Source organism: Hyperolius riggenbachi, chromosome 4 (genome assembly GCF_040937935.1).
Source record: "Hyperolius riggenbachi isolate aHypRig1 chromosome 4, aHypRig1.pri, whole genome shotgun sequence".
In the NCBI taxonomy this organism is placed as follows: domain Eukaryota; kingdom Metazoa; phylum Chordata; class Amphibia; order Anura; family Hyperoliidae; genus Hyperolius; species Hyperolius riggenbachi.
The window spans coordinates 229,274,873-229,292,271 of record NC_090649.1 but is presented as its reverse complement, the minus strand read 5'-3'; the positions used below and the strand labels follow the sequence as shown (position 1 = coordinate 229,292,271).

Genomic DNA, 17,399 nt, shown 5'->3' with positions numbered 1-17,399 from the left:
GTGTGCTACAACATACAGCATTTAAAAATAAATGCATACATCGATAGTATTCCTTTAAGGGGGTTTAAGGCTGCAGTCCTTACGTGGTTAAAGCAAACTTGACACTAAAAAAAACTTATGATATAATGAATTGTATGTGTAGTATGGATAATTACTAGAACAATAGTAGCAAAAAAAAGAGTCTCCTATTTTTATTTTCCAGATATATAGCTTTTTTTTATTAACATTGCATCATTCTGTCACATTTGCAGTTTTAAAAGCACACTCTGTCTTTTAAAATATAAAATAAAGCAGAAATAATGACCTTTTGAACTCTCCTTCAGTAAAACCTTATCTCACTATTTCTTAGTTGTGTAAGTGCTTCAGAAAACAGGACTGTATTTGACCCAGTAGGTCGAAGAGGTCAGAGAAGCTCTTTTGCATAGATAACAACTGGAGTTTTTGTTTTTTTTACTCTTCCTGTACTGAAAAAAATATATGACTCTTATTTGCTACTATTGTTCTATTTCTCAGTTGTACTACACATGCAATTCATTATATCATAAGTTTATTTTTTCTTCAGGTTTGCTTTAAGAAAAACTTTGGTGTGCTGTTAATCTTTCCTCCTTTAAACTTGCAGAAGTGTAAAACTGTCAAAAGAGTGCTTTATTAACTATAAAAAGTAAAAAAAAAATGAAAAAAGTTGGAAAAATAGGGGAATAACCAGATTAAAATCCAGCTAATATGGATAATAAAGCATATTAGCAAATAGCTAGACCATACCCTTCAGTATTCATGCATTGCTGCTACTAGCTATTACTCTGTATATGTGTACAGGCAATATAGACTCCACAGTTCCTAAGCTAGATAATGTTAGCTATTAATGTTTCAGTCTCACAGTAGAACTTATCAGCTTTAATATTGTCTGGTTACACTAGCCCGAGCATGACATCCCACGATGTACTAGACACAATGAGGACAGATTGAGAGAAGAAATTTAAAAACTTCTCTGGAAAAGACTGAGCCTGCTGTTTATGTTGTGGAAGTCAGTTTAAATACCAAAATATTCATTTTTAATACAAATTGTTTTAGATAGATCTCTACAGTAAATATAATATACTTCTAATCGGCTGAAATATATGTAGAAAGTTTCCGTAACATTTGCTTGTCAAGCAGTTTTCTTGGTATTGTTTCACACTCATGATCCATTACCTACTTAACTGCCAAGTAGGTAAGGGTTTATTATGAGTGTAAAACCGCACCAAGAAAACTGCTTGGCACAAATAGTTACCTTGCTGTTGGGTAGGTTATGTATTAAATGTTTTGAAAGGGTCAACAGCACAGTAACTATATGTGCACATCATTCTTGGGATGGCAATATCTGTATTGGGTATGCCATTGTGCAGGTCCTGTCCTCAAGTACCACCAACAGTACTTGTTTTGCAGAAAACCACAAACATTCACAGGTGATTGGGCAAACCCCGGATTTTCAAGGGGGGGATTCCTAAAAGGTCTCCCGTGGCCACACAAAATATAATAATATGGTAGGACATTAGCATATGACTATGGTAGGAATTAGATTGTGAGCTCCTCTGAGGACAGTCAGTGACAGGACTATGTACTCTGTAAAGTGCTGCATGAGATGTCAGTGCTATATACTTTAAATGTATAATAATATAGTAGGACATTAGACTATGGTAGGGATTAGATTGTGAGTTCTTCTGAGAGACAGTGACATGACTATGTATGCTGTAATGTGCTTCAGGAGATGTCAGTGCTATATAAATACATAATAATAATAATATGGTAGGACATTAGACTGTGACTATGGTAGGGATTAGATTGTGACCTCGGCTGCTGAAAGTCAGTGACATGACTATCTACTCTGTAAAGTGCTGCAGAAGATGTCATTGCTATATAAATACATAACAAACAAGTAACACCCCCCCCCCCCCCCTTATCCTGTACTCAGTTAACCAGAAGTCTAAAGTAACCAGAAAAAGAAAATTCTAGCCTTGTGGGTGCACAAATCTACTTTTACTCTTCTTTATACATTAATCAACCTCTGTTACATTAAGTTAAGTCTGTCCTTTGCCCTGATTTGTTTTTAATTACTGTATTTCAATATTAATACAGAGTTTATGGGAAGCATACAGTGTGGAGTATAGTACTGTTTTTTAGCTAGGCCTATTTTTAACATTAACAATCAAGCAACCAGAAACTACACTTTTTCTGGCATCAGCCAATGGTGCCGGATGATGGGGGTTTTACTGTAGTTAGAATGAGACAAGAGAGTGGAGGAAAGGTAGAGTAAGGAAGTGAAAGGCAGGATACCTGTAGACGTTCTAGTGTCTCAACTTATGCCTGTCTCTAGACACTGCACCGTCCCTGGTCTAAGGGGGGATTCTGGACACTAGTTGTCCCCCCCTAAACTTGCCTTGCCTATAGTATCTCAGTAGAGCTGATTATGTCTGTGGATTTCTGACTTAAAGAGATACTTAAGCCAGAAAAAAAAAGAGTTTTACTCGCCTGGGGCTTCTACCAGCCCCCTGCAGCAGTCCTGTGCCCTCGCAGCCACTCACTAATCTTCTGGTCCCCCTTTGCCAGCTAGTTTCGTTTTTGCCGACAGGCCCGTCACGACTGGCCATGCGTAGCTTTTCCCGCATTCCTAACTGTAATTAGCGCTATTGCAGGCCGCAACGCGTACAAAAATACGCGTTGCCGCATTACGTACACATAGATATGCGGCAACGCGCTAATTGTCAATAGCGCTAATTACAGTCAGGAATGCGGAAAAAGCTATGAGTGGCCAGTCCTGACGAGCTTGTTGGCAAAAACGACACTAGCTGGCAGCGGGGGACCAGAGGATTAGTGAGCGACTGCGAGGGCACAGGACTGCTGCAGGGGGCTAGTAGAAGCTCCAGGTGAGTAAAACTCATTTTTTTTCTGGCTTAAGGTTCACTTTAAGTTAATTATGTGTAAAAACGTAGTGTCACCTTAAGCAAAAAATATGTGAAGTTCAATGAAAATGAACATTTTCATCTTTACACCAGCCAAGATATGATTCTTCATGTATGAAATTGAATCTTGTGATCTAGTCGTGAATTTTTCTGCTCTCAGTTGCTATAATTTTTTCTTTTACTCTCTTTTATTTTGCACAGAGATAGAAAAGTTTCAAGAGTGTGTAGGAAAGAAAGAAGAAGAGGAAAAGAAATACCTAGACATCATCAGCAACAAAAATATTAAACTTTCAGAAAGAGTCCTGATACCAGTTAAACAATATCCAAAGGTAATATTTTCTACACACTAAAAATGTTCATAATGTTTCTGTTAAATTACTACATGGTACAATTATCTCTAGATGTTAAGTATGATGTTAAAGAGGAACTAAACTACAGCACTAGAGACATTGCTTGATGCTTATAATTATAAACAGTACTGGTGAGAGGTTTCTGCACTGTTATTTGCTTTTTAATGTTCTCTCAGTACAGTTTTCTACTTTTACAGTTAATCAGTCTTGATTGAATTAAAGTTTTTTGCCACACAGTTACTACCAGAGATTTACTATACTGGCTTCCCTAACTAGGGTTTTAGACAGGGTCAAGTACCTATTTATGTTCAAAGTAGTGATGTAAGTGAAACTGGAACAATATAGTGGTCAGGGTGGTGTAGGCATTTCCTGGACCCTGAACTCTGACAATCACTGCATACATCCTATGTAAATGTATCATCTTGGCCTCTGTCCGCTGGATGAGCAAAAAGATCATGAAGTAGAGTCAATGACTTCCCACATACTGATAGTTATACACATGAGGCATAGAAACATTTATATAGTATTCTTCTGTCTTCTATTCTTCTATTGTCTTGATAGAAGATTGCCACACATGCCACATTTCACCACAATACTGTTTCAGAGTACTGTCAGCGCACATTCAAATTTCCTGCTGGGACTTCCTATTGGTCAGTGGTGTGAACTTATTGGGAACATTCAAATAAATCCCCTGGTGAATGAGAATTTTCATGGAACGTTGTGTGTTATTTACCTTCCCTTCCCTAGCATGAGGTGGGGATGAGCGCCTTTCCCTTGATATAGAATAGGGGCAGTTTGCCAAGGGAGAAGAAGGCCATGTTGACGCCATATCCACATTGTTTCCCAATTATGTGGATTATGAAGCTTAGTATTGCTCCTGGAACAGGAAAGGGGTTAATGGGTTCACTTAAATTATTGACACTCATCGGGGGGGGGGGGTAGTTTATAGAGGGTTGGTAACAATGTGAGACTGACAAGTCACCCTTCCTCATCAACTCGCCCTTCTTCAAGTTCCCATGCTGATATCTTCACCCTTTTACAAGAAAAAAAGAAAACAATGACTAGCTGGGCATGCATTTTGATAGATGCCCATATGGTATTATTATTTATTGTATTTATAAAGCGCCAACATATTACGCAGCGCTGAACAATAGATAAATGGGTTAACATACAAGAAACTCAAAATAAAACAAGATGATGCAAATGATTTGATAACAGTACAGTGTCATATGTCAAAATAGAGACTGTGTTAGTCCACAAGAGGGGTGATTGACAGTAAGATTGCATAATCAAGCTGGAAACACTAGGGAGGAGGAGGGCCCTGCAAGAGGCTTACAAGCTAAATGGTAAACAATAAATAGTTCCATGATCGAAGCTCATTCAAAAAACATCAATCATTTCACCACCCGACACTACTCAATAGTGTTCACATTTCAACAGAAATCGAATCATACATTGATAAGAATACCACAGTCTCTAGCTTTAGACGTCTCATTTCTGAAAAGTTATGCAGCCATTAGTCAGGTACTGATCCTGCCCATGACACCCTCTCTTCTCCCCAGCACTTTCCTCTGCACTCAGTAATGATAAAAAAATAGTATTTCCTAAACACTCTTTAATATTTTTTATTGACTCTAAGATAATGAAATGAAAAAAAAAAAAATAATGAAATGAAAAATAATGGAAAAAAAAACTTGCATAGTGTATAGTTAGCTTAAAGGCAGCCATATACTGGTCGATTGCCACCAGATCGACCAGCAGATAGGTCCCTCTGTGATTGAATCTGATCAAAGAGGGATCTATTGGCTGCCTACACATCAAACAGATTTTGAATCAATTTCACTATAAAATCGATTCACAATCTGTGGAGCTGCCGCTTCCCCCAGCATACATTACCTGATCCTGCGGGCGCGAGTCCAGGGGCGTAGCAATAGGGGGTGCAGCGGTAGCGACCGCATCGGGGCCCTTGGGCCAAAGGGGCCCCGAAGGGCCCTCCCTCAACTACAGTATTAGCTCTCTATTGGTCCTGTGCTCATAATAATCACTTCTATAGATACTTTGAATAGTGGTAATCATTAACAAACTGTTTACCATCCCTTCCTTGCACCTCTGACTCTGTAGTTGCCATTGGCAGGTTTTGGTGCACCGTATCAATTGCTATGTATAGAGTGCTTGGGGGGCCCCATTGTAAAACTTGCATCGGGGCCCACAGCTCCTTAGCTACGCCACTGCGCGAGTCCCTGCTGTCCCCATGGCCTCTTCTCTGCTCTGGGCTCCAGCTTCACTATACTTCTTGTCGCCGGAAGTTTAAACAGTAGAGGGCTCTCTACTGTTTAAACTTCCCCCGACAGGAAGTAAGTGAAGCCAGCCAGAGCCCAACGCGGAGAAGGGACCACGGGGACAGCGGGGACTCGCGCCGGCTAGATAAGGTAATGTATTGACACTAGCAACGGTCTTCAGACATTGTAACACCGCTATCGATGCACTCCCGAACCGCTGGCAATTGAGCGATATTTTCCGCATGGACAGATCGATGGGATCAATCGATTTCAGATGAAATTGGTCGAACGGTCAGCGTTTGCGTATCGATTTACAGCAGATTCAATCACAGTGATCGAAACTGCTGTCTATCGGCAGGAAATCGAGTAAGTGTATGGGCACCTTAAAACAGTAACTCTGCAATTGAACTCAAACAGAGGGAGATGATGTCCTGAAAAATGTGTGTATTATTGTATGATGTGTGCCAAATACTCCATGACAGCAGTTTTTTTAAGGTTTATTCCTAAAAAACCCTAGACAACCCAGTTGACTGCCAGGAGTATATGCTCAATAAGCCTGTAACATCCTTTCCTTATTGCTCTTGACTGTACATGTACTTGAAACCTTTTATTTATTTGTCAAATGGCTTTTCCAATATAGAAATATTGATAAGGGTAAACAATAGCAAATATAATGAACTCATTTTGACAAATTATAAAATCATGAATGATGGCTGTTATTTCTTTGATCCATTATATACTTTTACCTTGTATGAATTGGGAACATTTGTGGCAAAAGCTTCTCTAAAATTGTTTTAGCCAATATGGTTCAATGTTGGTTGATCTGAACTCATGAGAAGTCCCTTTGGAGCATAGACCAGACTTCCAATCGGAAAAACTCAAAAACAAAACAGGATATTTGGGATTTCTTAGATCTTTGAACAAGATCTTGTTAGATTGTGCTTTGTGTAAATGTAACAGAATTATTTCTACTTGGTATACTCTATACCAGGCATGGGCAAACTTGGCCCTCCAGCTGTTAAGGAGCTTCAAGTCCCACAATGCATTGCAGGAGTCTGACAGCCACAGTCATGACTCATAAAGGCAAATGTATTGTGGGACTTGTAGTTCCGTAACAGCTGGAGGGCCGAGTTTGCCTGCTTTATACTGTACTGTATGTGTTTATTCCTCATTTTTCTTGTTTTTGTATAGTTCTTCTTAAGGTTTGAGAACTGCTTGAAGTGGATAGTGTTTAAGATGTGCTGCAAGAAGGCATTACTAGCAGTAGTGTTGGTGTTCAAATTTTGAACATTATTCCGAATTCACCGGAGCACCACACTTCAGCACCATTCACTGCTGTCCCTGTGGAAAGGGTCAGGGGAAGTTCACGGCATATTTCACATGAGTCAGGCTTTGGAAGGAAAAAGTTTTGGAGCCACGTGTAACGTGTCGTGAAGTGCAAGTGAACTCTTCCTGTCAACAGGTCTAGTGGTGAATTGTGCTGAAGTGTGGTGCTCAGGTGAATTCAAACAATTTTTCCGAATTTGAACACCGACATGAAATAGCAGTGCTTTAGCTAAATGCTTATGTAGATAATATGAATCATCCCTATAGATCCCAATATCAAGGAATTCCATATTGTTTGCTCCATGTAGCCCAGTAAATGGCATATTAAAGTTGTTCACACTGAGGGACAGGAATAGTGTAACAATTGGGGAATTATTTCCGTGGTTAGCGCACAAGATGCGCGCTGACACTGCGGAAATCCTCCACAAGCGTGTAATTAAACAGAACCCAGCTATGGTGCTATGCACCTGTAGAGGGAAATTCCCACCAGCAGATGGAGCTGTGGAGTGCAGAGGAACACAGTCTCTGCACTGCCACAGATGCCAGAAGGGAATTGTACGAGTTGAAGCAATGCAGGGCAAGATAGCCCTTAAAGAGAGAGAGCACAGATACAGAATGTATGTGTGTCCACCAATCTAGTCGCCACCCGGCAACAGTGAACACACAACAGCGGAAACCAAGTGGGAACGCAATCGCAAGAGTGGCGATTGCCAATAGTGACACAAGACCGAGTAAGACAGAGCACAAGTGTAGCAAGAAAGACACAGCAAATAACAAGATCAGAACGTCAAGGAAAATAACAAACGCTAGCTAAACGCGAACTCTGCACTTATTCGCGACAGCGAACGTGTTAAAGACACGATCACCGCGCGTTAGGCGCCCAGTGATAAGCGTGCCACCCTAACTAACCAAAGTAACACAAACACGAATTAGAGAATGCGAACGCTTGCTAAACGGTTACCTCACCGAGCCTACAGCAAGCGTTCATACCAGACAAGACAGAGAGAAGGAATAGCCAGTAGCAACCGCTGCTCTGGCTTGCACCCCTAAGACGGAGTACAGACAGAACGATTTACTGTCGACCGCCTCTGGCGACAAGACAATCGCAACAGAAATACAGTACAAGGCAAAACAGATAATACAACTAATACAACCTGACTATGCTAGAAGGGATGCCTAGTGCAGTCCCAAGGAATTACTCTAAGATAATCTTAGCAAACAATAGCAAAGGCTGATACTCCAGGTGAGTTAGCAGGAACAAACCATCATGACCAGCGAGGAATTCTGGGAGCAAAAGCTATTTATACTGCAGGCCATCAAAGGAAGCAGCTAAGCAATTTGCATGACAAGTGTATGCAAATTCCTCACCAGCAGAGCAACTCTGAAACTTGCAAAGTGAAGACAGGTCTCTTTTCCAGAGACCTGCAGCACTCAGACCTAAAGAATGGACAAACAGCTGTCTGCCCGTGCAGACAGCTGAGCAGATCATTACAAATAGCCATTTGATTTATGTCCAAAGATTCAAGACATCTTTTTTATATCTGTTCAATTTACAGATGTGTAGAACAAATAATGCTCTGTTGTTTAAGTTCCTACTAGTCTCCTTCAGTACAGAAGTCACTAAGTAGTCAGAGAGCTTGCTCATCCTTCAGGTGGCTATTAATGGTACAATCCCATAGTCGATCAATTGTTTCCAATTGCCCCGGTAATAGTAGATTGGAAATGATTGGTTGTGCCCTTTAAAGGCTAAATTCCCACTAACCAATTCAACCACATTGACCAGATTGTTCAGAAAAACAGGTTGATTTCATTATTCTGATCAAATTGTTTTTCAGATACAGTATTTGGCCATTAATGGGCATGTACCATAGTTTCAATCAATGACTACCATGATCAGAAATGATCGATTGCCCATGGGATTGGAAACCCAAGATACTGATGTACCTCATCTGCTTGAAAATCTCAAGTTCAAACTTATTTTTGCTGTCAACATGTTTAACTAGTTGCTGCAAAACAGATTTTGTGCAAAACAGGCGTTTTAAAATTATTGGTTTTGCAGTGTAGCCAATTGAAATAATTGCTTAACTCCACCCACTTTCCCTGAAGTGATGCATTATGGGTATTTCTCCTTTGACTAAGGGGGGCAAATATATGCAGTTATCTTCTGTTATAAGAGTGCAAAATTGTTCATTTTCCTGCCAGTAAATCAGCCCCCTTCTGTGATGTGTTCAGAGACAAAGTAGCTTTCTCAGATGGTCTATTGCTCACCAAAGCCCGGGAGCAGTGAAGTTTAAAGCTGTCAGCTTCACGGCATGTGATGACATAATTTTGCAATTAGCATGAGTAATAGGATCTGACTCAGAAACAAAATATCTAAAAAGACAATGTACATTTTTCTAAGGCCTTATTTTAAGCAGAGGAAGACATAGACGTGGTTTCTGTTTTACATAATTACACAGCATCCTGAGCACCGTGTAATCAAGCAAATAAAAAAGATTCTCTATGTAGAGTGTGTAACGCTGGAAATAGGACAGATCCTCTTGAAATGTACACAACAAATTGCTTTGGTGGTGAATATGAGCTCTTATGAAGTGCATCCGAGTGTTAATGTAAAAAGATTACACAGTCGTCTCCGTCTGCTTTTACAGACAGAAAATACTAGGAGCATTTTAAACCAAGGCATACTCTATTTCTAATGGAGATGATTTGACTGTGAAACCAAGCAGTTACTTTCAGAATATCATATGCAGAGAACTTGATGAATGCTGTAAATGAGTAGGTGGAGGTGAGAAGCAGAAATCACTGAGATTTATGCTTTTAATGATAAATCTCAGTTGACTTTTCTGGTGAATGTTTTATTGAACCAAGTCATAAATCTGTGATAAACTCCTTTGGGGGAACAGAACAAGATACAGACATGTGAAGCCAATTGATACAGAAGAGAAGATTTATGCAGAGAAGCTGACACAAAATATTAGGGGGAAGACTGATTGCTGAGACTTGTTCATCAATTTCCAGCGTAAAATCATTGGCTTTCTGATGCTCCATTAAACGTGTAATGTCAGTGTTGAGGACCCGTTATGTACATTCCAGAGGAGGATGGCTAAATTGACTAGACAGTTATTTAGGACCGAGATGGTTAATTAGCTGTACAAGTAGCTCCAGAGAAACCAGCTGCAACAAGTTCATTAGCAGTGTGAGTCTCATTTATTTTTTATGCTAGTAAAATGCATTGACATGGGGCAAATCAGTTAAAGCGGACCCAAACCAAACATTTTTTAAATTCAAAATATTTACCGTATTTTCCGCCGTATAAGACGCACTTTTTTCTCCCCAAAAAATGGGGAGAAAAAGTCACTGCGTCTTATACGGCAAAGGCAGGGAATCCTCGAGTTACGATCACCCGCCGTTACAAACCGCCGACCCGCCGCATCATCGGGGATTCCCTGCAAAATCCCAGCCGCATGTCTGGTGTGCCGTGTCCCCCCCTTCTGTTACCTATGTGGCCGCTCTGACAAGCCCCGTATATGTGCATCCGATTATGCGTATAAAGTCTTTCCTTGCGTCGTGTGGCCCCGCCAGCTTTGTCCCGCCCCCCCCCCCTTTCCGGTCGGTGTCTCTCCGTGCCTGTTAAAATTAGTTCTAGACAGCGTATCTTACTACATCCACGCTGCCCGGGGATCGCCGATGTCCTCACTTCTTGCTCTAGTGACCGGCACTTGTGGAGATGACGTCATCTCCACAAGCACCGGTCACTAGAGCAAGAAGTGAGGACATCGGCGATCCCCGAGCAGCGTGGATGTAGTAAGTTACGCTGTCTAGAACTAATTTTAACAGGCACGGGGAGACACCGACCGGGAAGGGGGGGCGGGACAAAGCGGGCAGGGCCACACGACGCAAGGAAATACTTTATACACATAAGCTGATGCACATATACGGGGCTTGTCAGAGCGGCCACATAGGTAAAAAAAGGGGGGACACGGCACACCAGCGGAGACAGAGAGACCACACAGGGAGGCGAGGGGACATGTAATACGCAGGGAAATACAGGGGGCTGGACAGAGGCTACACAGGGGTCAGGAGGGGGGGGCAGTCACATAATAAGACAACACCACAGGGGACACCTGGGGAACAGAAGCTGCACAGAACAGCCACACAGTGGGCGGAAGGGGGGCACCCAGTGACAGAAGAAGACACCTGGGGGCACAGGGGACACCTGGGTGCAGAAGGGGACACACAGGAGGTCAAAGAGGACAGAAGGGGACTTCTGGGGACAGAAGGGGACACCATTATAAGACACTCCTGGAATATGGACACACCAGGATTAGTATATATTTTTTTTCCCTGGATTTTGCCCTCTAAACCTGGGTGCGTCTTATATTCCGGAGCGTCTTATACGGCGCGAAATACGGTAGTTGCACCACTCTGACACATACAAAGATAAATAAACACTCCTTCAAGCCTATGAGCATTTAAGTGAATGCTTTTCACCCTTCTCTTTCCACAACTAGGGTTATACTGGGGGCAGCCCTTAGCAATTCCTCCTTTGCTGGACACCATCTACTCCACCAGTTTGCCGGATTCTGTCCCAGCAATATGAAAGGAAGGGAGGGGTTCCTCCAATAAATGCAAAAAAATATATATTTGTCATCATGCAGCTTTAAAAAGGCTGCTATTTATTATTATAATTTAGATAATAGATTTTATTTCTGAAATGTTGTATTTTTAATTTGGGTCCACTTTAAGGTAAATATAGTTTTCCACAGCAATGTGCTGTCCTGCACACTATACTTTGAGGTTTTGACTCACATTTTGCAACACCATGCATGCCAATCCAATATGTCTGATTTTGGACTAATCTACCAAAGCTCAAAGATTATACAAATTGCACTACAGATCGTTTTAGTTCTTTCTTGCTTGAGTTACTGCCATGTAATAATAAGCCATGTAATAAGCATGCAGATTCTTTTGTTAGGCTAAATCCTCAAAGGTGCTAAAAAACATAATTTCCCCATTGTTCCAATTGTTGGGAAAGCATTGGGGAACACCAGCAAAAATATGGACACAAGGCATTCAATGGTGGCGTTCACAGTAATACTGGACGTCGTTGTTCAAATGGCAATGCATTCTTGTAGCATCTTTGATCCATCTTGCAGGCATTCTTATGGGAAATTACAATGCAAGGCAGACTCTAGAGTACTGGCAAACCAACATCGGCATTGAATGTGCAGCAGTGTCAATACAGTGTCTCTTACCTGGATGGCTTCAGTGCTATCATGAATATAGCCTGAGAAGGAATGAGAACTTGTAATCAGCATGCTCATTCTGGAATCTTGCTTGAGAATAATGTATTTTAGAGACATTTGATGCAAACAATAGCTATGTATGTTATTTAAAAGGTTCCTTATTTATTCATTTCATTTTAAATTCCCAGTGAAGAACACATTTAGGGCCATCTGCCTAGTAGATATTTTCATACCGTATCAGCAAAATGACTATAAAGCCAGCAGCAAACAAGAAAATACTCAATAATTTTGACAATATTTTTTTCACCTACTTTTTGGTGCTTTTTCAAATGCAGAGTGCTAAAGTGTTATTTTAAACAGAAGATGAAAAATTATCTCTTGGGGAAAACTTAAGGGAAAATGTGAATTGCGTACGGCCCTTAGCAGTTCGAAAGAAATCATAATGACCGAGCAAAACCTAAGTGGACATGAACTCAGAACTTCCTCTCTGCTTTAAAGATAAGCAATAGCATACTAATCTTTAAAGAAAAATATTTTTGTGGTGCAGGTTACAGAACTCCTGCAATAAACGTGCAATGTGTCTATTTCCTGCTTTCATGGAAGCAGACAAAGGGTTAACATTCTGTGTTTACAAATTAGCTTGGTTTGCCGAGACTGCTGAATTTCTGTGCTGACACAGCTGAGAGATCAAATTACATTGGTGATAACTTACAGATGAGGGGAATTTAGACAGGCCATTCTCTCTAAAAACACACCGTGCATTTCACTCAGTTTTCCCTGTGTCCTGTGCAAGAGTTCAGGTCCACATTACAATAATTCCTGTTGAGTTCTATAAACAAAAATAGACTAATTTGTTTAGTGGGGCAGTTATATTACTAGTTTGCACTAGCATCTTTCTCCCTAATCATAGCATACTGGTTTAGGTTGTTTCCTTTGATGTAGGCTTTGAGCCTTTGACCAGAATTTTGAATCCCAACTCAAGCCAGTATGTAGTCTTTAACAGGCCAGTAAGAAGTCTTTGGTCATGGCTCACTAATGATCCTGATTGCCTGTGGAGCATGCCCTAAGTGTTTGCAACCCTGAAGGACTCTGAGCTTGCAAGGAGAAAAGCACGATATAAATGTTCTGTGTCTTGTCTAATTATGCATGTCTAATTTTTACATGCATAATTAGAAGGTATCTGTTTCCCACAATGCTTCTGTGAGGCAGATCGTGAAATATTTGCATAGGCAAAATAATAACATGTGGAAATCTGTAGAACAAAATTTCTTTAATGTTTAAGCACTTGAGGACCGTGGGCTTTACCCCCCTTAAGGACCAGCCACTTTTTTTCCATTCAGACCACTGCAGCTTTCACGGTTTATTGCTCGCTCATACAACCTACCACCTAAATGAATTTTGGCTCCTTTTCTTGTCACTAATAAAGCTTTCTTTTGGTGCTATTTGATGGCTCCTGCGATTTTTACTTTTTATTATATTCATCAAAAAAGACATGAATTTTGGCAAAAAAATGATTTTTTTAACTTTCTGTGCTGACATTTTTCAAATAAAGTAAAATTTCTGTATACATGCAGCGCGAAAAATGTGGACAAACATGTTTTTGATAAAAAAAAACATTCAGTGTATATTTATTGGTTTGGGTAAAAGTTATAGCGTTTACAAACTATGGTGCAAAAAGTGAATTTTCCCATTTTCAAGCATCTATGACTTTTCTGACCACCTGACATGTTTCATGAGGGGCTAGAATTCCAGGATAGTATAAATACCCCCCAAATGACCCCATTTTGGAAAGAAGACATCCCAAAGTATTCACTGAGAGGCATAGTGAGTTCATAGAAGATATTAATTTTTGTCACAAATAAGCGGAAAATGACACTTTGTGACAAAAAAAAAAAAAAAAAGTTTCCATTTCTTCTGACTTGCGACAAAAAAAAATGAAATCTGCCATGGACTCACCATGCCCCTCTCTAAATACCTTGAAGTGTCTACTTTCCAAAATGGGGTCATTTGTGGGGTGTGTTTACTGTCCTCGCATTTTGGGGGGTGCTAATTTGTAAGCACCCCTGTAAAGCCTAAAGATACTACTCAGGAGAAGTAGTATAATGTGTTTTGGGGTGTATTTTTACACATACCGATGCTGGGTGGGAGAAATATCTGTAAATGACAATTTTTTAATTTTTTTTACACACAATTGCCCATTTACAGAGATCCTTCTCCCACTCAGCATGGGTATGTGTACCAATACACCCCAAAACACATTATACTACTTCTCCTGAGTACGGCGATACCACATGTGTGGCACTTTTTTGCACCCTAACTGCGCTAAGGGGCCCAAAGTCCAATGAGTACCTTTAGGATTTCACAGGTCATTTTGAGAAATTTCGTTTCAAGACTACTCCTCACGGTTTAGGGCCCCTAAAATGCCAGGGCAGTATAGGAACCCCACAAATGACCCTATTTTAGAAAGAAGACACCCCAAGGTATTCCATTAGGAGTATGGTGAGTTCATAGAAGTTTTTATTTTTTTGTCACAAGTTAGCGGAAATTGGTTTTAATTGTTTTTTTTCACAAAGTGTCATTTTCCGCTAACTTGTGACAAAAAATAAAATCTTCTATGAACTCACCATACTCCTAACGAAATACCTTTGGGTGTCTTCTTTCTAGAATGGGGTCATTTGTGGGGTTCCTATACTGCCCTGAGCGTGTAGGCGGGTGATTGGGTGCCCGCAAGGGGCAGATTAGGGTCTGATCTGATGGGTAACAGTGACAGGTGGCGATAGGGGGTGATTGATGGGTGATTGATGGGTAATTAGTGGGTGTTTAGAGGAGAGAATAGATGTAAACACTGCGTTTGGGTGGTGATCTGATGTCGGATCTGCGGGCGATCTATTGGTGTGGGTGGGTGATCAGTTTGCCCGCAAGGGGCAGGTTAGGGGCTGATTGATGGGTGGCAGTGACAGGGGGTGATTGATGGGTGGCAGTGACAGGGGGTGATTGATGGGTGATTGACAGGTGATTGACAGGTGATCAGTGGGTTATTACAGGGAAGGACAGATGTAAATATTGCCCTGGCGAATTGATAAGGGGGGTCTGAGGGCAATCTTAGCGTGTAGGCGGGTGATTGGGTGCCCGCAAGGGGCAGATTAGGGTCTGATCTGATGGGTAACAGTGACAGGTGGTGATAGGGGGTGATTGATGGGTGATTGATGGGTAATTAGTGGGTGTTTAGAGGAGAGAATAGATGTAAACACTGCGCTTGGGGTGGTGATCTGATGTCGGATCTGCGGGCGATCTATTGGTGTGGGTGGGTGATCAGATTGCCCGCAAGGGGCAGGTTAGGGGCTGATTGATGGGTGGCAGTGACAGGGGGTGATTGATGGGTGATTGACAGGTGATTGACAGGTGATCAGGGGGGATAGATGCATACAGTACATGGTGGGGGGGTCTGGGGGGGGGGGTCTGGGGAGAATCTGAGGGGTGGGGGGGTGATCAGGAGGGAGCAGGGGGCAGGGGGGGGATACAAAAAAATAGCGTTGACAGATAGTGACAGGGAGTGATTGATGGGTGATTAGGGGGGTGATTGGGTGCAAACAGGGGTCTGGGGGGTGGGCAGGGGGGGGTCTGATGGGTGCTGTGGGCGATCTGGGGCAGGGGGGGGGGGAAATCAGTGTGCTTGGTGCAGACTAGGGTGGCTGCAGCCTGCCCTGGTGGTCCCTCGGACACTGGGACCACCAGGGCAGGAGGAAGCCTGTATAATACACTTTGTAAACATTACAAAGTGTATTATACACTTTGTATGCGGCGATCGTCGGGTTAACATCCCGCCGGCGCTTCTGTATGGCCGGCGGGATGTTGCGGCGGGTGAGCGAAGCCAGGCGGCGGCGGAGGATCGCATCACGGATGACGCGATCGCTTGGTCCATGCCCCTACAAGGACCGCCGCCAATTGTCAATACGGCGGTCGGGAAGTGGTTAAACATAGGATCTTGACAAAACCTGACTAATATTGTTAGTGTATATCCAGACGTGAAAGAAATGTATATGTGAAAACTTGGAAAGCAGATAAAAACTCCGCTTTAAGTTATGATCTCAAGGGAGTTTTATCAGTGAAGGGCAGCTGTTTCCCCCCTTTTATTTACATTGTGTTGTCTCTCAGTGGCCCTGAGTGTCACGACATCCTGCGATGAGTGTCAGCTGCCAGAGTTTGTTACTTTCACAAAGCTGTCACATCTCAAATGTTTATATCTATTATAAATGAAAAAAAAGAGGCTAAAGGCTTTCTTTTCTGACAGTCATGAACAGGGGTAGAATTCAGTCAGGAGTTCTTCTAGCCTGACAGTAGCTGAGAATCAGAAAAGCAATTTAATTACATAACAGGAAGAAAACAGTTCTAGGCTGGTAAAAAATACAAATAAAACTCCTGTTAGATCAGTGTGAGAGCAGGGTTTCAGGGCTTTACAGATGTATACTTCTGATTTCACTCTTTTTAAGGAGACTGGTATCATTTTTTAACATTCGGTTATTGCTCTTTTCACCAAGCAAATGGAGGGAAATGTTGGCATTAGTAGTACCAATCTCTGTAAAATACCCTTATTGTTAGGTAGCTAGAGAGGAGCCTGGTCTGTGTCTCTACCATTTCAGGATGGCTTTTAAACAGCATGACAGCAACCCTGTGCATCATATTCTGACTGAGAAATGATGACAAAGGCCTTCAGGCAGGTTCAGAGCAGGATCATCCACAAGGTAACCTAGGCATGTGCCTGGGGCCTAATGGGTGTCAGGGGGATCAACTGACCTCTCTCCCATCTCAGATTAACAAAAGGACCATAAGAGGGAACCAAAGGTACAACCTGGCCTTGGGCCCCATTTCATCGTAATCCATCTCTGGGCAGCTTAATATTTTACTCATACTTACCTCCTCTGATGCCATAACATGAGCAGAGTTCTTCTTTAACTACATAACGACCGCGTCACGCCAATGGGCATGACCACGGTGGCGGCCCCAGGACCGCCTAACACCAATTGGTGTCAAGTCCTGGAGCTGTGGTTTTCCAGGAAACAGCCGTGCGCATGCGCGATCGTTCCCTGCTGGTGCACGGAGTTCCGCTCCTTGATCAGCCTGCTAGCCACCGATCGTGGCTAACAGGCTGTTTGTAAACGAAAGGGGAAAGAAATCCCCTTTGTTTACATCTGTACAGCGCTGAGGTCTCCAGCAGCACTGTACGAGATCGGTGATCCCCGGCCTCTGATTGGCCGGGGA

The 17,399-nt window shown here is 42.0% G+C and overlaps 1 protein-coding gene across 4 annotated transcripts in view; it reads left to right on the top strand.

Moving 5' to 3' along the window:
* Nucleotides 1-17,399, top strand: part of KHDRBS2 (KH RNA binding domain containing, signal transduction associated 2) — a 588,641-nt gene that overhangs the window by 76,014 nt on the left and 495,228 nt on the right. For all 4 annotated transcript variants that reach the window (XR_011031441.1, XR_011031439.1, XR_011031440.1 and 1 more), the window contains exon 2: nt 3,141-3,268. Coding sequence is in view for 1 of the 4 variants with exons in the window: in XM_068281437.1 (XP_068137538.1) it covers nt 3,141-3,268 (128 nt within the window). In the remaining 3 variants the exon portion in view is untranslated. The remainder of the gene's footprint in view (nt 1-3,140; nt 3,269-17,399) is intronic.